Here is a 20391-nt window from a genome sequence, read left to right on the forward strand (position 1 = left end):
GATAAATATAGATTAATACTTTTTGATAACTCTGTATGTGTGCAATAAATGTACTATACATTTTTTTTCAAGAATTTTCAGGCAAGTGTTTGAAAAAAAAAGAAGTAAGCTAATTAATAACGTTCTTTTTAAAAAATAAATGGAAAACTGTTTAAGTATTGTTTTTAAATTATGTAGAAATTCTGTCAAATATCTTTGCACTATTTCAATATCAATCTCTGGTTTACGATATAATAAACATTTTTTTTTACTTTAAAGAATGTCCGTTTAATTTTTTACAATAATTTTTGTTTCAATAAAGGAAAAGTGTGAAAATATTTTACAGTACTAACATAAGAAACGACTTCTATAAAATTTTAGAAGATTTTTGTTTTAATTTTTTTTTGTTTTGATTTTTCTTAACATTTTACAATGCTCTGCCTTTTGATGGTCTTTAGATATATTTAACCTTTTTAAACTTATAACATTCATTTGAAAATAATTTGCCTAACTCGCTTTATGTAATACACCTTATCGTATTAAAAGATAAAAATTAAATATTGAAGTAAGTAGCCGGGGAATTCCAAATTATTCATAAGAAACGAGTAAAAAGTTTATTCGTAAATATGTACATATGTATATAAATATGAATATAAAAATTGGTTGTAATTTCTAGCAGATTGATAAAAAAAGATAATATTAGTTGAGTCTGATACAGAAGGTAAAAATTGTGATTAATAATACTGATAATACTGTCCCATTAGGAAATATACTTATAGGTAATAACCAACGTACGTTTGTAGCAACTAAGTCTAATAACCATTTAGTTGCTAATACTTCAACTAACATAAGTAATCTCTTTCAAAATGTTACAGGTTTTAACAAAATTTTTTAAATTTAATTAATAAAAAATTATACTTCTGTAGAAAATGTATGTAAAGTCATTAAATATGTATTTAATTTATATAAAAGTATGAAAAAAGGTTGACACTTGTTGCGAGCAAACGCAATTAAGTAAGGTTCAATTATACCTTACTAAAAAAAGGCTATAATTATTAATCAACATCCAAAATCTTTAATAAATTTTGATTGAAGACAACATAAAGTTGATACAAAGAGGAAATGTGCATCAAATTGATTGAATTTTTCCTGATTCTGGCATATCAAATACAAAGGCAATGATACTACCAATATGGACTATTAATTTTATTTAATATTTTCGACTGTTTACTTTTCCAAAAGAAACGTGTAGGAAACAGCATTTCTGCCCCTTTCGTTGTCTTATCGAGCTCTTGACCTTGTTTCTTTTGAAATTGCCTCACCCCATCCTATGCCAACGTTTCAAGATCCCCTCCTATACTTTAGGCCTATTTATAGAATTAAATTATGATTTTCAGAGGTAAAGGGTGATCTGATCTATATAAAAGCTTTATCTTTGACTGCACTCGGGTGCAACACGTGTGTTTTCCGCCTTGCATATGTAGATCAGTTTTATATTTCTGTTTTTTTCTTTTTGCATACGAAATTTTTCGAATTATTGTAAAATTTCTTAGGAAAAGCAAGAAATTTAAAAAGCTTTTCTCTTACAAAATGCGATCCACGTCGCGGCTACGGGCCATAATTTTAAAAAGAAATTCATGTCTTTTTTTTTTGGCTATTTTAAATTTGTTTTTTTGACATTTTTATAGCTCACTTATGCGAGACAAAAAGGTTAGGATAAGAAGAAAAAAACTCACTGAACCACATGAAACCACTCTTAGATCAATTTTAAGCTTTTGAAATGCTTGGCACGTTTCCAAGACGATTTGCTTTATTGGAAAAAGTGGCAACCAGCAGCAACAGCAGCAGCAGCAAAAGAAGAAAAATGGAAAAAAATGGAGAGGGGAGAAAGAAGAGAAAAAAAATGATTTTCCCGCAGAATGCGGACACACGCAGTGGACTTGAAATCGGACTTTGGGACCGGCTCACAAGTTGGCAATTAAAATATTGACAGTTTTTCCATAGAGAAGAATAATAAGTTTTGTCTAAGATTGCACATGCATAAAGAGTTTATCTATCTCTCTCTCTCTCTGATCGCTGTGTCTTCATTGGGCCTCCTGCTGTTTGTTTTTGGTTTGGCGCGAAAGGTTAACGCGACATGTTCATGTGACAATGTCAGATAGATAGAGACAGGGACAGTGAGACAGACAGCCCAGACAGTGCGGGAGCGAAAGAGATAGACAATACTTCTAGCGGCAGTCAGAAATGTCTAAAGCGCATAAATAACTGCATTTGTGACATGGTATGGAATGCTTGTTTCGTCCAGGTCTATGTCTAGGCCCGGCTTTTTAGCTTTAGCCTGGTTCATTCGCCCGTCCTCGTCGTTGTCGTCGTCGTCGGCGTCGTCGTCTGGCCATGTCTGGTGCGGATTGCTGACTGGTGGCTGCCGTTGCTGCTGCTGGTAGCAAGGTGCGGTGCCCATATGCAGACGACAACTAAAGCTATTTGTAGCTCATTTCGCTGATTATGGAGAAAAATTGTTAGATGTTTTCCTTGTAGCATTGCAAGTTTTTTCTTTCTATCTGTTTTTTTTTTTCCATTGCATCATATCCAGCAGTAAAAACAACGTATCATCTTTTGTTGTTTGATCGAGCATTAGGTGGTAAAAATATACTAAACACCATGTTGAAACGTAGAAGTGACAATATGATCGGATTTGTAATACTTTTCACATTCAAAAGGAATATTTATCAAGATTAAGTCTTCTATGACTAGCTTTACCATATTTTAAATCTTCCAAGTCTAACTCTACCATATAACGATATTCATATAGTCATCGTTGTATAATATCAATCCTAATATTATGATATATCTCAAAGTATAGCTGGCTTTGAAGTAAGTATATATAATATTCTAGGAAATATAGCACATCATGAAATGAATAAAGTCATGCCTAAATATAAATACTACTTGAAAATTTGTAATTTTTACGATATTTGTTTTTAAATTACATATATTTAAAACTGCAACCTTTCCAATTTCGACCCTAAGAGATTATTGACATCACCGTGATCTAAAGTGAACTTTAACTAAAATACGATATTAATCTGTGCAATGTTGCTTCTGTCTGACACTTTAAGACTTTAATAACCTTCTTTGGGAATTTACAATATTCAACTTTTCTAACTTACACTTATGTAGTGAAGTTAGTGAAATTAAATTACACTTATGTAGTGAAGTTGTAGTGAAGTCTGATCAATTTTTCTAGTACCAAAACATGACCCAAAATCAATATACAATAATCTAAAGTGTGAAAATTTCTAATATTCTACCTCTGGACAAATTTTCATTAAATGTCTAAGTTCTTGCGAAACATTAGACAAATAAATATTAGAAAACAAAAATTAAAGTCAAATTATAATCCAGTTAAAAAGTTGTACGTTCCCTGACTTCTAATGAGCTTTGCAGACTTCTTGGATTTTTTCTTTTCCTTACTTGGTGTACTTTTAGTCGGTTTATCTCATTTCAAATCCCCTACCAATGTTTGGTGTCAAAGTCAAGCCCACATGAGGCAATCTTTTTCTTTTTTTCTAAAACCTCTAACTACAAACTAACAATAAGTAAATGCAAAAGATTTAAATCAGCCGCAGATTTGTTGCGGCCTCTAAAAAATGAGAAACAAAACGAATAGAAATGAAAAACTTTGTTTAGAAACAGGAAATCCTACACACCAATTTTCCCAAAGTGAGTGTGAGTGAGTGGATGTGTGTGTGTGTGAGTGAGTGTACAGAAAATTATCAAAACGCCAACATCTTTTTGACAAACTGCGAAATGCTGAGCCACAATTTGGCGCGTCTCTGCTTGGGCCATACCTGTGTCCCCCTTTGGTGGTCTCTGTGTGAGGAACCGTCGAATCGCATTCAAGACAACTTTTCTTCTGATTTGTTGCGATCGCAATCGGTTTCGTTTCGGCTTTTTGGTTTCGCATATTTGGACAACAGAAGAAAGAAGTTCCATCTTCCCCATCGTTGGGCCAGGAGGATTGACGTGTCTTACTGTAATTTTTCATGCAGTGATCTTTTCGTTTATGGCATCTCTCTACAACATTGTGAACGTCATTCAACGCATTGTTGACCTATTGAACCATAATGCATGTGCACGGTGTGCACATGTGCCGCTAAAGGATCTCCTCTTCCTCTTCCATGGTTCTCCCATGGGGACCGGCTCTTTAGTTTGTCTTTTTTCTCTTTTTTTTACTTTTATTGTGTAGCCTACCTTTGAGTCTTGAATCCAGTCACGTTTCGATGTTTGGCCACTTAGAACCTGTTCTTGTGCCGCTACTTTTCTCGCATGAATCATTATTTGTTGTGCTAAAGCTAAATATGAAGAAGAAGTTGGCGATCCCAGAGCTTCTTCAGTGAGGATAGGATAGAAGGAGAGGGGAGGTGGGATCGTCGGGCAATTGAGCCAGCTGCAAGTTTGGCCAGTTAAAACCCTCTGGGTGCAGTCCAACAGACTCTCTCGTTTTGCGATCATTTGTGATTGATACTATTTATTGTGGTTGTCTTGGTTTTTTCTTCATCTTTGCATTAAGCCAACTTGAAACTTGAATGGATTTACGCATGGCTCTTAAACGTATAGGGTTGTCGAGCTGCGCAATGGAAAATGTTTGAAAACGCTTACAAAACTCAAGTGCAATTCATCGCTTGACCTAAAGCGTTTTTGCCACCAATCTTTCTTTAGAAAGAGGAGTTGTACTTTGCTTCTTCATTCAAAGTGCTTTTAGCATGCATTGATGAAAGAATTTTACCAGGGGCCACTTTTTCTATCTCCCCCTCTATTTTTTTTCAATTTTAAAATTTTTTTGTTTTGTTTTTCGTAAGCGGTTGCCAGCTGCATTATTATAGATTAGACTCCATGTTTATCTATCTATGTGTAGCCCATGTACCACAATACCATCGAGCATATCCGGCGCGGAGCGTGCGAAAAAGTGGGCGTCCCTGGGTTAGCGCAATCTTCGACCTTTTGATCTTGTTTCTACGCGATGCTATTGCCCATGAGGCATTAGCCAAGTCCAGACTTTTGGGCTCTGCTGCGGCTGTTGCTGCTGCTGCTCGTTGCCTCTGCCGCTGTTTCTGCTGCTGTTGCTGCTGATGTTGTTGTTGTTGGTACATGTTCCTAACTTCCTTTGCGTGTCAAGTGCAAATGCATTAAATTTTGACGTTGACCAAAAATCCTAAACATCTTTTCTCTCTTTCTCTATCTCTTTTTAGTTATAGTTGTTGTTGGGCAGCTGTCGTTTTGATTTTAATTGATTTTTGTAATTTTTTATTGCACTCGGCGGTAAAAGCTTTTTGTTGAGTGAAAGAACGTGTTGCCATCAAGCGAAAGTTCGAAATGCCAATTTAAAAGCAGATTCAGTAAGAAAACAAAAAAACAAATTTGAAGAAGTCATTGTAACTAGATACTTAAATATTTCTTATCAATAAAGACTAACACATAAGGCAAAAAGTTAGCATATGAGTTTTTTCGAAAAAAAAATTAATTGTCTATGTTAAAATTAATCCCAATAGGCTATTTTCAATTCTTTCTATACCAATTCTAGCCTCATTGCAGAAATGTCAAAAAAGGTGTCAAAAATGCTTAAACCTTATGCTTAATAAATATATTGAATCTAACAATTAGCTAAAAAAGATTTCTCTTAAGTGTTTTAAAAATTTACTTTGACAGAAATTTTAAAACGTGTTTTTTTTTAAGTAAAGGAATAATAATAGAAATATAAATGTGATTTACTAAGACTTTTTTCAAATATGCTAAAATTCTTTTAATAATATCAGTTTGGAAAGGTTTTTTTTTCAAAATAACTCAACTAAACCAAGGAAACTATAACAAATGGTTTAATAAAAAGTTCTTCTTATTTAAAATCATAAAAAAATGGAAAAATAATTTATCGAAAAAGCATCCTAAGTATAAAATAGTTGAACTATAAATAGATGTCAAAAATAATCGAAGCATTGTTTATTTCAATTGTTTTGAAAAATGTTTTTCAATTAAAAACATGCAAAATTAAATCAAAAGATTAATGTTAATGTAAGAAATAAAATAAATAAAAAAAGAAAATAATGGGAATAATTTAATTGACAAAATATATTTTCTTTGCTGTTAAGAATGTTACCTATTCAAAATATCTGTTTCAATACGACTTTAAATTTATAAAAAGTATGTACATATATTTATTTGTATTATTATTCTATTATTTATATATAATCTCAAAGCCATGTTAAATGTGGAAAAGCCTAAAAACTAAAAGTTGCAGTTAAAAGGGCTTTGTCCTAATCATCAAAAACGCTACAATTTGTGCACTGATTGTAAAGACAATAACTAATAACAATAATATAAACATAACTAAAAACTGAATATACATAAATTTTTATTAATTACATTAATAAGTATCATTTATGACCCTGCCAAAGAACTAAGGGGCGTTTTTAAACAAGTAAGTAGGGTTAAATAGACATTTATGTATATGAAATTTAAAATTAAAAAAAAAATAGACTATTAAAAACATTTATGCCTAAGGTTTATACGATGTTAGGCAATATCCACAATTAGTTATTAAACTGAAAGCATACTTAGTAATTTGTAAAGATTATTAGACTTGACTTTTATTTTTCAAGGACTTGTTTGTCAATCTGTGCAACGTTTGATTGGTTAAATAAATCTCTCACCAACTTTAATGACAAATCAAATTTTCAAATTGTTGTAACATTCTGAAAACAATTATTGATCAAATAAAGCCCACTTACTCATTTGGTTTTCTCACAAATGTCAACAGGCAATTTCATTAAACAAATCAACAGTGAAAAAAAATCCTATCAACAAAATGTTAACCTCTTTTTCCGTGCCCACTTTAACCAATTTATGGAGCCTGTCATCATTCGAAATTAGCAATTTTGTTTAATTGCAATTTAGTTTTATTGAGCAAACAACAATTTCCGGCAAAAAAAAAACACACACACAGAAGAAACACGATGCCAACTACAAATTGATTGCCTGGATGATCGTCGTCGTTTAAGTTGTTAATTGCACTTGTGATTTACGTTGTCGTGTGTGCCAATATTTGCAATGAAAAGGAGAAGGAGTAGGAGAAGATGCAAGTAGGAGGAGTTGGATATATATTGAGTTGCGTGCCATGCCAGCCGAAAGATGATGATGGATTAAGCATGATGCACCAAGGGGGAAAGTGCATTAGTTAACGCCCACCCAAATGGCATAACGTTTGCCCTGAAACCAATTGCTATCTAAATGCATTTGACATGTTTTGCGGGCATTCATATAAAAAGACTAATGGAACAACATCTCTGACCACTCTCTCTCTATGTACTTGAGCATTTTGTTGTTGATTTTATATATTTATACCCTTGCAAAAAGGGTATATTAATTTTGGTCAGAAGTGTGCAACGCATAGAAGGAAGCATCTCCGACCATATAAAGTATATATATTCTTGATCAGCACGACGAGACGAGTTCAAATAGCCATGTCCGTCCGTCCGTCCGTCCGTCCGTCCGTCCGTCCGTCCGTCCGTCCGTCCGTCCGTCCGTCCGTCCGTCCGTCTGGATCAACGCAAACTCCTCCTAGACCGTAAGAGCTACAGAGCTGAAATTTTGCATGTAGGCTTGTATATACTGCAGGCGTTGTATATCTCGGATTCAGCCGGATCGGATCACTATATCATATAGCTCCCATACAAACGCCAAAGTCACGAACAGTGACTTTTCTTAATAACTTCGTTATTTTTTGAGCTATTGTCGTGAAATTTAATATTGGTGAGTTAATTACACATATAAACGACTATGCAAAATTTGATCAAGATCAGGTGACTATATCATATAGCTCCCATAGGAACGATCTTTCGAAAACAGTGACTTTTGTCAATTACTTCGTTACTTTTGAAGCAATTGTCATAAAAATTTATATTTCTCAGTTTAGCATAACTATTAATAACTGTGCCAAATTTGATTAAGATCGGGCGACTATATCATATAGCTCCCATAGGAACAATCGGTGGTGAACAGTGACTTTGATCAATAACTTCGTTATTTCCTAAGCCGTTCTTTCGCAAATATTAGACCTTTTACTCAAAAAACTTGCAAGGGTATACAAACTTTGACGCGGTCAAAGTTAGCCCCGGCCCTCTGGTTTTTTTTATGATATTTTAATGTGTGTGTGTTGTAGAAAACTTCTACATACTAACCGTAAAACATAACAGAACTCAAATGGAAAACAAGTTGAAAAGGTGTAGCAGCTTTCTTTTAGATGACTCAAGATGAATAGAAAGAAACCCCGGAAAGACTTTTTACGAGCCTTCTCAAATTCAAAATACAAGCGAGAAATTTGCATACGAAAATATCACAGAGAATACCTGGAAAGCTGAACAATTTTTTGAGGACTGCACGTATTGTCGGCTGTCACAATTGCTGACATTAATTGGCCTTGCATGATATACATCCAAATGGACCACACACACACTCACACAGACATCAGATACACGATGTGTGATTTAGAGGCCTTTATTTAGAGACTCTTATGACAGCTGACCAAAAGCCAAAAAAACAGATATAACATTGTATTGCCGGCAACAATGTTGGCCATTTGTTATACACTCCTTCTCTGCAATCACCTTCTTTGCCTCCCCGCTTCTCTTTCTCCTCTCTCATAGTTTGTCGTAACAACACAACAAAAACCAGAGGGCCGGGGCTAACTTTGACCGCGTCAAAGTTTGTATACCCTTGCAAGTTTTTTGAGTAAAAGGTCTAATATTTGCGAAAGAACGGCTTAGGAAATAACGAAGTTATTGATCAAAGTCACTGTTCACCACCGATTGTTCCTATGGGAGCTATATGATATAGTCGCCCGATCTTAATCAAATTTGGCACAGTTATTAATAGTTATGCTAAACTGAGAAATATAAATTTTTATGACAATTGCTTCAAAAGTAACGAAGTAATTGACAAAAGTCACTGTTTTCGAAAGATCGTTCCTATGGGAGCTATATGATATAGTCACCCGATCTTGATCAAATTTTGCATAGTCGTTTATATGTGTAATTAACTCACCAATATTAAATTTCACGACAATAGCTCAAAAAATAACGAAGTTATTAAGAAAAGTCACTGTTCGTGACTTTGGCGTTTGTATGGGAGCTATATGATATAGTGATCCGATCCGGCTGAATCCGAGATATACAACGCCTGCAGTATATACAAGCCTACATGCAAAATTTCAGCTCTGTAGCTCTTACGGTCTAGGAGGAGTTTGCGTTGATCCAGACGGACGGACGGACGGACGGACGGACGGACGGACGGACGGACATGGCTATTTGAACTCGTCTCGTCGTGCTGATCAAGAATATATATACTTTATATGGTCGGAGATGCTTCCTTCTATGCGTTGCACACTTCTGACCAAAATTAATATACCCTTTTTGCAAGGGTATAAAAAATGTTGGCAACTTTATCAAGAGCACAATTTAAATGTCAGCTTGATGACGTGTCGTGTCTGTTTGCTGTGGTTGCTGCAAAGACGAATGACTTTCCTCTCTCTCTCTCTATCTCTATGGAGGAGGGGGGATAGACTCTAGTTCCAGCTGGCCACCAAACGGAAGTGCAGCAGTCTAAACAAATTCAACAACAACAAGCCAAATGCATGGGAAGTGCTAATCGTCCAAGGCACGAAACACGTCCACATTATGATGAAGAAAATCAAGATGCTCCAAGGGGAGCGATCCACTAGTTGTGTGTACACTGTTCATTTACGTTTTTCTAAAGTGCGACAAACTCAAGCAACTATTAACTCTCAAGCGGGTCAACAGACATTAAGAGGTTATAGGAAATACTTAGTAAGGAAAAGCTGTTCTGTATTTGACTTTAAGTTTTTCTTTGATTTTTGCTGTCAAAAGTTTTATTTCATTTATAAGTTTCTTTTGCTGTTAAGTATATTTAAAATCTGTCCAGACTTGGACAATCATTAAAAAAGTACACTCAAAAAGCAAAGCCACAGAAGGGTTCATCGTTATCTGCTGAGACCGAGGAGACTAGTCAAACACAACCAGTTAGGATCAGGCCGGAAAGGCATATCCAAAAGGATATATAAAGTATAATTTTTGTGTCTATGCAGTGTATAGTTACTCTAACTCTAAGAATAAAAACATTTTCCGGTTGTTTCAGTGCTTTAGGTAATATGAATGTAGCTTGAAAACTGATTGTAGATTATCTTCTCGAATGAAACTGTAAATAGATAAGAAGAAATCTTGATCAAATTTTGAACTACATAGTTCTTAATTCCAAATGAAACCTTGCAAGTAGGTGCACAAAAATATTGTAAGTTCACACTAAATGAAATTTTAATTAAATTAGTAAAGAAATCATCAACTTTAATGATGATCTTAATTTCATCTTAATTAAAGTTTCATGCTAACAAAGTGGCTTCGTCGTATAGTTAAGCGATTAAGGAGACAAAATGATAAACAATTATTTTCTCTCAGATTTGTAAAGTTCTTTCTGCCTTTGCCTACTGTCATCATCTGTTCACTATGAGGTAAAGACCTCATTCAAACTACTAAAAATTCATTCACTAGACACATTTTCGCCACTCTAATCATTTGAATGCCTCTTTCACGCCGCCAATTGTGAATGATTCACACTGATTCATCATCTAACTAGCATTGCACACAATCACAAATTAACGGTGAGGCAAAAAAAAAAATAAAAGGAAGGCTCGTTAGTTGGCACACCTCATCTCACTCGTCTCATCTTGACTCCGCTCGATTCTATGCCATGCAAAAAGGGCCCCGACATATATGCAGTCTCTCCAGGGGTAACAAGATCATTAACGTGCCACATGGCCCAGGTCCAGGACCAGCTCCCCATCCATGTTAAAGCCCACGTTTGGGCTTGCTGATGGTCACAGTAGCTCGGTACTATCATAAATAAAAAAGGAATCTTGCTATCTTCCCTCTCCCCTTCTATTGTCAACGTGTGGCAGTAAAAATTATGACTGAAGCATCAGCAGGTTGGACTTGAAACTCTCTGGAGGAAAGTACAGAAAGCGCACCGAAAAAAAGCGAGCGGCACTTCGTTGAGGCTCTTTGACTTTGGCCTTTTTGTTATGCACCGCCTCGGGAGCCCAAGTCACACACATGCTTGCCTGGGTGATAATTCAAGACGGCAGCAGCAACAGCAGCAACGGCAACAGCCAACAGTAAGAGCAACGGCAACATTAAATAGTAGCAGGCAACAATGAATCTAAGCAACATGTTGCCCGTGTCTTGTTAGAGTTTTTGGGACCACAAAAATCGTGACAAAGTGTTCCCATTGTTAGGCGCAAATGAAGAAAATGGCATTGTGGAAAAATCGCAGGGAAAAAACAATTGCCAGTTCTTGTTGCAAATGCCATGAAAATGCTTGGCGCACGTTTTGTAATCAATCAAGTAGCAAAAATGCAAAAAGAAAATGTTTCGCTAAAAATAAAACACACCAACAAGTTGTCAAATACTTAGTTTATGTTAGAGAAGGGATTCCCCTATATACAGGAGAAAGTTTAGAAGCTACCACTTAAGAAATCTCTTATGTCACTCACACGGCAATTCCCTTCACCTCATAATAGAAAACTTCTTTCAGCTTAGAACATTCCCATTGCATTTAGTAGCAACTAAACACAAGAAAATTCTCACCTGCAAGTCCATATAGATAAATTTCACACCTGCCTCTCACTTCCTTAGGCAACTTTAACCAAATTTTTTGATATCTTTTTTTGTCGATTCATAAATTTAAATGAAAAAAAAAGAATCACAAAATACATGTTTAGTTTATGAATGAACTGCAATTCAATTTGTGAGTTGATTTTATGAGAGACCCAGTTTTACGATCCGACTAATTTTTATTAACCGCCAAAGTAAATACTCTGTGCCCACAGAGAGTAAAGACAAAGTCTCGACTCACAACTCGCATCTCCTTCAGTTTAGCTTCCTCTCGTCACAGTAATCTTCATAGTCTGACCCAAATGAACCAACCAACCAACCGACTTGGTGAGGCGCTTGTGCATCCGCGGGGCGCCTCCACGCTGCACAGCAAAGCATGTTGCAATGCTTTGAAAGTTTATTGACTGGAAATAATTTATTAATTGCTTCAGCTTTAGCAGTATTCAGGTTTTTTGTTGTTGTGATTTTTTTTTTTTATATGTTTCCCCTATATATTTTTATTTGGTAAATATTTTAAAGATTATTTTAAAATATTTTGTTTGAATTTGGGTGGCCTTTTGTAAAAGTTTATTATAGTTGATTGTGTAATCGCTGATTAAATGATGCAAAGTGTCAAATGACAAGACATTCAATTGGCATTTTTTATTGATAATTATAATAAATGTTTAGACGATATGGGAGATACACTTTCTACAGAGTATATTCATTATTTTATGTGGGTTTTCTTTCTGCGGAGTCTTTAAGTGAAACAAAATTTCTAAATACGAAATGTATTTTAAATTATTTGATTTTTAAATTTAAGATTTCAAATTGATAATTTTTGAAATATTAATAATACTTAAAAAGCCATTATTATATGTTTTAATAAATCTTTGTTTTTGTAAAAGTTGTATTTTGACTATATTAATCAGAGGATTTAAAAAGTTTTGTTTTTGTTGTTGTTTTGGTAAAGCAAATAATTGTTGGAGTTGAATTGTTTTAAAAAGTTTAAATATATTAAAGAGTTTTATCAAAAAGTTTACCAATAAAAAGATACAAAGTTTACAAAATTTTTCTAATCTGTTTTTAATACCTTAGGAACTTAAAAGTTAAGCTATGAAAAGTTGTATGGTCGAAATTTTCCAAACATAAAATTTTCTTTTTAAATTATATCGAAAAGTGAATTAAACTTTTTGTAAGATATATCAAATGAACTTTATATTTAAGTGTCGTTTTCAAATATAAGCTTTAAAATAAATTTTGAAATTTCAAACTTTTATATTGTAAAGTAACATAAAGTTGTTTAGTTGAAAAAAGTTCAACCAATAATATTTATTTACTTGCATGTCTTTCTTTCTAATTTTTTCCCATATAATGTTTCCAACTATTTATGACTTGATTGAATTTAAAATATGTAAATTTTGTAGAGTCCTGAGACAAGTCCCCTTAATTTATAGGAATATTTAATAGACCTATAGAACTTCTATATCCTAAAATATCTTTGCTTAGTTTCTCACTAGATGTAACTTAATTTAAAAGAAGCAAATAAATAATAAACTGCAAACATTTTCACTAATTGGTTTCCATGGCTATCCTCATAGCCTCATTTTATATATGTTTCTACATCTTTAATTTTGTCTGTTTAATTTCCGTTAAATTCTCTACTAAGTATGATTTTAAAATATACAAGTTTTCCTAAAGTTTGTCGTTTTCTAATATGTTAAATATGTTATGGAATTAATAATTACAAAAGTTACTCAAATTGTTAGTACTACAATCTTTTAGAGCACATGCATAAAGGCGAATACAATTCCTTATCATTAAACAAACATCCGATAAGCAATTTGACGAAAACAAACGCGACTGAGGAAAGCTTCAGCATTTTATAGTTTTCTTACCGTCGGAAGTAAAACGAAAACAATCACTTCATTATAAATCTGTTGTAATCAACGATAAGTACCCAATACAAAATTGTTGCCTTTCATTACCATGCGACAAATTTTCTTCAGAAAAATGAATATCCAAGAGATAATCTATTTTCCCTTGCGAAAATATCAAAAGTATTTGCTCTTTTCCTCACAACATTTAAACCTCTTCATCCAAAAAGCACATGTGCAAACAATTTGAAATGCCTCAATTCTCAACTGGGTCAAAACAATTACAAAACTAACAAAAAAAATAACAAAAAAAGAAGATCTTTTCTGAGGAAAAAAAATCTCATCTCATCTTTGACAAGTATCTGTTGTATATTGAAAGTATCTTTTTTCACTGGCATTTGTCAGACCGAAAATTGTCACAGCACACAAATATGTGAACTGCACAACTTTATGGACAAAACGAGACGAGCCGAGGAGGAAGAAAATGAAGACAGAGTGAAAATGGAGCAGCAACTCAACTTGTACAATTGGGAGCAAGAGGATCTTGGCCATCCTCGCGTATTCGATTGCCAATTGGCAATAAATCTCAATATAATTTCAAACAGGAAAAAAAAACCAAACGACAAACAGCCAAGTGAAGTCCCATAAAGCGGTAAATGTTGAAAATGTCATGGAAAAAAAAATATATGCAATTGACACTAATGAATGTAAGAAAAAATACACAAAAGTGTAATTGTCAAATGACAATTTGTTTACAATTGCTGCAACGCCACGCTGCCTTATGGTTTCGAGTGCCTCTAAAACTGTATTTGAGTTAAGTTTTTCATTTTTGCTCTTTCTAATTTATGGCCCGCAAGACTTTCGCTCCCAATGTGAAGGAGCTTTTCGGTATCTATAACTATTTTGCTGCCTGCTTGGCCTGCTGATGATATTTTTTATGCTTTTCTTATGGCGATACACTCGTGTTGAGGGTATTATAAAGGTGGTCAGGTGTTTAAGACACTTTTACGATATGAATGTTGAGTAAACTAAAGTCAGATGATTTTTAGAAATATTCCATGACTAAACTATTTATGAGCTGGAATAAAGTTAGATGATTTTTGGGACTAATCAATTGAGTGAACTATTCATCAGCGAGAAATATCCTTTAATTCTTTACTGGATGTACTCTTCTTAATCCTACTTACTCCTTGTAATTTGCTGTGTCTAAACTCTAAAATGTTTTGTTTCATTTGTTTAGAGATATCAGAACAGCTTTAGCTTAGTTTAAAGATATGGTAAAGAATAAAATTATCTCTGAATATAAGAGATTTATTTTTACCTATATTCATTTAGCAATTTTTGTCAAGGAGTTGTAAGGGTAACTAAGTCTCTGTGTTAAAAATTAACTAAGCTGAATCTTTAGTTGTTTTTTTTTTGTTGTTGTACTTTTTGGTACCGTCAACGTCCATGTTGCAGTTGCTGTTGCTGTTGCTGCTGTCGTCGTAGTCGTCGTTGACGTCGTCGTCTCCTTCGCCTTTTTGGTCGTGGTGTGATTTTAATTGCTCTTACAAATGTTCTTCGTCGCGCATGCGCCACGTTTGTAGACTTTCGAGTGCAAATCTATGTTATAAAGGAGACAATGGTCTAAGATTTATGGGCCAGCCACAACATACATGTTCCAATTTTCCGGCTATAGATTGCAATGGCATGCAATGCCTTAAAACTTTTGGGGGGGTGGGGCTTTTTCTTAGGTGGGTGGAAAGTTGTTTGGTTTTTCTGTGGTGTAGTGTGAGTGGTGCGTTTACCTTCTATTTTTTTGTCAATTTTTGATGATGCTTTTTATGGCACCGCCAAGATGCCATATCACATCAAATTGTATAACTTCATTTGAAATGACCGCCGAAAAGAAACCAAAAATCGCATCGCACAAGCCAAATGCAATTAATTGTTAAGTTATTTAACACAAATATTTGAAATTTTTCAACTAATCAGTCTCGTTAAACGGGGCACAAAGTCAAAGTGGAAACAATTTGAGCTTCGAATGGGAATCGGAATCGAAGTCGAGTCTGAGAGTCTGTGACTCTGAGCATTCCAATGTCCATAAAAATGTCAACGCAGGCTGGCCACAACAAAAACAACAACAACAACAACAACTACACACAAATATGCCGCTTGACTTGGATTGCCAAAGTGGTTTGTCTATGGCTTGACTTTGGTTTTAGGTTTGGGGTTGGGTTTGGGGTTTTTCGTTTTGGTTTTTGGCTTGTGGTCTCTCAAACTGGACAACGACAACCATCAACATTTCTGGCTCCATGCAGTCTGCTGTAACTTTACCTCTCCACACAGACAACACACACACACACACACATAGACACACGCTGTGTGTCTTGTGGCAATTGGTGAGCGGCAGCAAATGGAACTGATTACAAAATATGACCAGCGGCTAAATGTATCTCGTAGTTTGCTGCTTAATTTCTTTCCAAGATAAGTGCCACCAATTCAAGCAATAGAGACAACAGCAAAAAAAAAAAAAATTGGCTACGAATTTAAATTTTTATGCGTGGGTTATAAATTAGACAACACTAAAAATTCAAAATAAACCAAAATCAACTAGAAAAAAAACCACAAAAAGATATATAAAATTGCACGTGCTACTGTTGTGGTTTTTTTTCCCCTAATGACCAAAGTGAGTGGTTTTGGCAAAAATAAAGTGGGGGGACTTTAAATGAGCTGCAAATAATTTACACTAGATTTTTCGACCAATTTAATGAAGTCTTGAGAAAAAGAAACCAAACAGCAAATTTGCAATCAATATCAAAAGTACGACAAGATATTTGAATGAAAATTACCATCAGAATAAAGTTAAACTCTAGAGAATTTGTTACGAAATTTAATTAAATGTTTTCCATATTATAATTGAACAATAGTTTATAAATAAAAAAAAGAATTGTTTGATTTATACAGCGCCTGACATCAATTGAATTCGTTTCCCATAATTTTTAGAGGCCAAAGAGTAAGGTGCATTTTTTGTTAAAGAAATATTTTTATCAATTTTCACAAATCATTATTTGGCCTTTTAAATTAATATTTATTGCCAGGATCTTTTCTTTCATTTCTTACTTTTAGCAGGGGTTTCTCCAAGAGCATTTCACGTGGGTGTCTGTGGTCTGATCTTGGTCCAATTGTCATGACTAGTTTCCATTGTAATGGGTTTTCTTGTTTCTTTTTTTCGTTTGTTTGTTTGTTTGATGCACCGATAGGAGTTTTGCCTGAAAACTGGCTTCTGGTTATTGACTTTAATTCGATTTTTTTTGTTGTCTTGGTTGTGGTTTTTATCTAATGGAGAGTTACACAGAAGTGCAGAAGATTTATGACCCAGATGACTGCCAAACCAGTTGCTAAAAGCAATGACTGCCAAACTGTATAACGTGTGAGTGGTTTTATTTTTATTTGGACGACTTTGTGGAATTTCTGTCAATTATGTTTAAGTTTATTTTTATTTGACTAATGAAATATTTCTATTATGCTAGACAAATTTAATGCATAGTCATAATTTATATAGCCAAAATGGTTTTAAGCCGAAAATTTAATTAGTTTTCGTGTAGTTTTAGTTACCTGAAGAAACAAAAATTATGGTTTTAAAAGCACAGGCTTACATTTTTTCACCCAGCCAACTTATAAACTCTGTAAATTTAAGAAAATGAGATTTTTAGTTGAGGTCGTATGAGATCTATTGAATGAGATATTCATGAGATAATCATAAAAAATTCCAAGATAAGATAGTCCTGCAATACCTAAGCCATATTCAAAACTAAGGTTTCAAACAATATGAATAATGCCAATTTCCTAAAATAGCAAAAAAAGAAATTACCTGAAATTTTGAATGATTTTGAATGTACTCCAATCAATCCAATAAATATATAATTTTTCACTCAAAATACTGAAGGTTTCTGGTACAAGTCACTCTAAAAATCAGATTCAGATTACGAAATCCAATAATGTTATTTAAGAACTTGTATACCTTCTTTAATTTGCAATAAGCAAAATTTGTATTATTGAATTTATAGTCATTCGAATATTAATATTATTTGTTTATAAATTTTGTAGCATTGCAAATTGAACTGAACTCCAATAAATAGTTAAACAAATATGGGTACTCTTGTGTTTTATTTGGGTATAAAACACTCTATGAAGTTTCGAATCCCAGCACTGAATTCTTTAATTACTCAAAACATATGGACTTCGAGTGTGACGCATGTCTTAATAGTAATTTTAAAATATGTGTCTACATTTTTTCCCAGCAACGTCTACAACATATTGCTTACTCACAATTTTTATGCTTGTGCAACCTTTAAAAGGTTTTCCAGTATTTTCTTCCGACGACTAAAATAATTGGTTTATTTTTCAAATGGAGCAGGGTTAGTAAAAGATAATTAAACTTTGAAAGTGTCAATGCATGACTAATAAGTAATAGTTGGTTTTTTGTATATAGAATTCTATATGTTCATATAATTTGATTATTACCCCATTCATCCATCAGAAAATATGTCTAATAACCAAAAAACGATAAAAACAATCGTACAAAATTTCAAATTTTTGAAAAAGAATTAAATTGACTAAACAAAACCTTTTCCCTTTGTTCGGTTCTAAATCCTAAATATGTAAGCTACGAATTCTTTACTACCTTTTTTTTTTTTGATGCTAATAATATTTTATTCGTGTTGTCTCAGCTTTTACTACTAAAAATATATCACTTTTGGCATTACATAGGTAAAATGTCATATTAATTTGCGATAATCTGCTGATTTTTCTCCCACAGATTACAGAAGGCGAAACCCCTTAAGAATACAAAATAGATAAAAACTTTTAGCATTAAAATCAACAATCCAAAATTGTTGTGTAACATAACTTTGAGAAAAAAAAAAAACAAGCAGCATAAAATTAATTTTTAACATTTGACGCTCATAAAATATCTAAATGAATATTGTTTTTTTGTTTTTGTGTGTTTCTTGAGGCATAACCAAAGGCCAATGACAGACAAACAATTAGATGCGACAACATAAAAAAAAGGGAAAATAAAATAAAACACTTTAGAAAATACTCGTTCACAATACACAATGATATAGTAGCAAATGGAGGCGGAGTAGGAGGATGGACAATATGATGTCTCTTCTTTGGGTTATGCAATTCGAGTTCTGGCCCCAAGTACAAATAAAGAAAAAAAAACATTCAACAGTAAGTCAATGGAGAAGACACTCATCATCTAGACAGAGTCAGGTTATTTGAGATGAGTTGTGTGTTTGAAGTTTTTTTTGTTTTCTACCCATTGTCCAAGTTTTACAGTTGAAAATACGTTCAAGGAGAACTACAACCAGGTAGATACAATTACCACAGAAAAAAAGAAAAAGAGTCATGTAATGCGTCGGTTTCCATGGTTAGAAGAAACTCCTCTCGATTAGTGAATTGAAATTGTGTTTTAATTTGACTTTGTTTAATTTTATTAATACCTTCCTCTTGATGAACTTGCATGAGAAACAAAGTGAAAACCAGATGCCCGATTTTAGAACTTGACTGATATATGCATTTGAGCGATCAAAAAACGCATCTAAGAAGATAAATTGAGGCCACACGAGAGGCCTCACATTCAACACAGACTCTTCACTTTTCATTTTTAAAGTAGAACGCCAATTCAATTATGTTTCCTCTCTCCCACCCCACTGAAATTCCACATCTGTTTTTCATAGGTGAGCAATAGTCATAGCATTCTTTTCTTTGTACTCGCCACTTTAATTATAATCTATTTGGTTTTCGTTTCACTCACCCTCACAAGCCACGGGATTGCCATTATCAATATCGTCATCATCATCATCGTCTCCATCGCCGGATCGTACGAGTTCCCAATCATTATCGTTTTCTGCATGTCTGAGGGCCGCCAGATCTTCCAATTGTTGGGCATTTACATTCATGCCAAAGTAACCATTCTGACATTCATGACACTTGACACCCATGACACCTGTTCGGCAAGCACATTGTCCTGTCTGTGGATCACAAATGTCCAAAATGGCTGCTCCCAGGGGATCACAGTTACAGGGTAAACATTGTAACTCCACATGGGCATAGCCCACATCGCATTGATCACATTTTTGACCAGCATAACGGGGCTTGCACAGACACTGACCATTCGTGCTGTCGCAGAGTCCACTCTCTGAGCCATCGCTGTGACAATGGCAGGGATCACAGCCGACAGCAGGATCTCCCCAGTAGCCCAATTTACAACGTTCACAGTGCCATCCTTCCGTATTGCCTTGGCAGGTAATGCATTCTCCTGTCGTCACATTGCAGGGTCCGCCCTCACATTCGCATCGTTGACATTTGTTGCCCAACTGCAGTGGATTGCCATAATACCCATCGTCACAGTCCTGACAATGGTCACCTGTATATCCTTCGGGACACTGTGTGCATATGTATTCCGCGTGCTCAATCAGCTCGAATTGTGGGTTAAGGTCCATGTAATTGTAGGATTTCAATTGACAGCTGGGCGAGAAATTGTTCTCATCTTCGAGAAGTGGACAAGCACAGCGTTTGCAATCGTTTGGAGTTCCTTGCAGGGGATTCCCGTAAAATCCCAACTGACAGCGTTCACACCTAAAAAGGGGAAATACAAATTTCACATTTAAATTTCTTCATTACCGTTAAAAAGCTTTCAATCTGGAGTGTAGCTTTTAAGCTCTTGGATTTAAAATCTGCGAAAATTGAGTAAAGCTGCGCATGTTGAGCAAAGCTTTTTATTTGAAGTAAGAAAGCTCGCATCAGCTTTCACCACGACTATTTTCACC

The 20391-nt window shown here is 34.3% G+C and overlaps 1 protein-coding gene across 2 annotated transcripts in view; it reads right to left on the minus strand.

Moving 5' to 3' along the window:
* The window catches only part of LOC6642713 (laminin subunit alpha-1), a 94007-nt gene that overhangs the window by 37933 nt on the left and 35683 nt on the right, over positions 1-20391 (minus strand). For both annotated transcript variants that reach the window (XM_047010494.1, XM_047010495.1), the window contains exon 4: positions 19377-20200. In XM_047010494.1, the coding sequence (XP_046866450.1) occupies positions 19377-20200 (824 nt within the window). The remainder of the gene's footprint in view (positions 1-19376; positions 20201-20391) is intronic.

Source organism: Drosophila willistoni (assembly GCF_018902025.1).
Source record: "Drosophila willistoni isolate 14030-0811.24 chromosome 2R unlocalized genomic scaffold, UCI_dwil_1.1 Seg167, whole genome shotgun sequence".
Classification (NCBI taxonomy): Eukaryota; Metazoa; Arthropoda; class Insecta; order Diptera; family Drosophilidae; genus Drosophila; species Drosophila willistoni.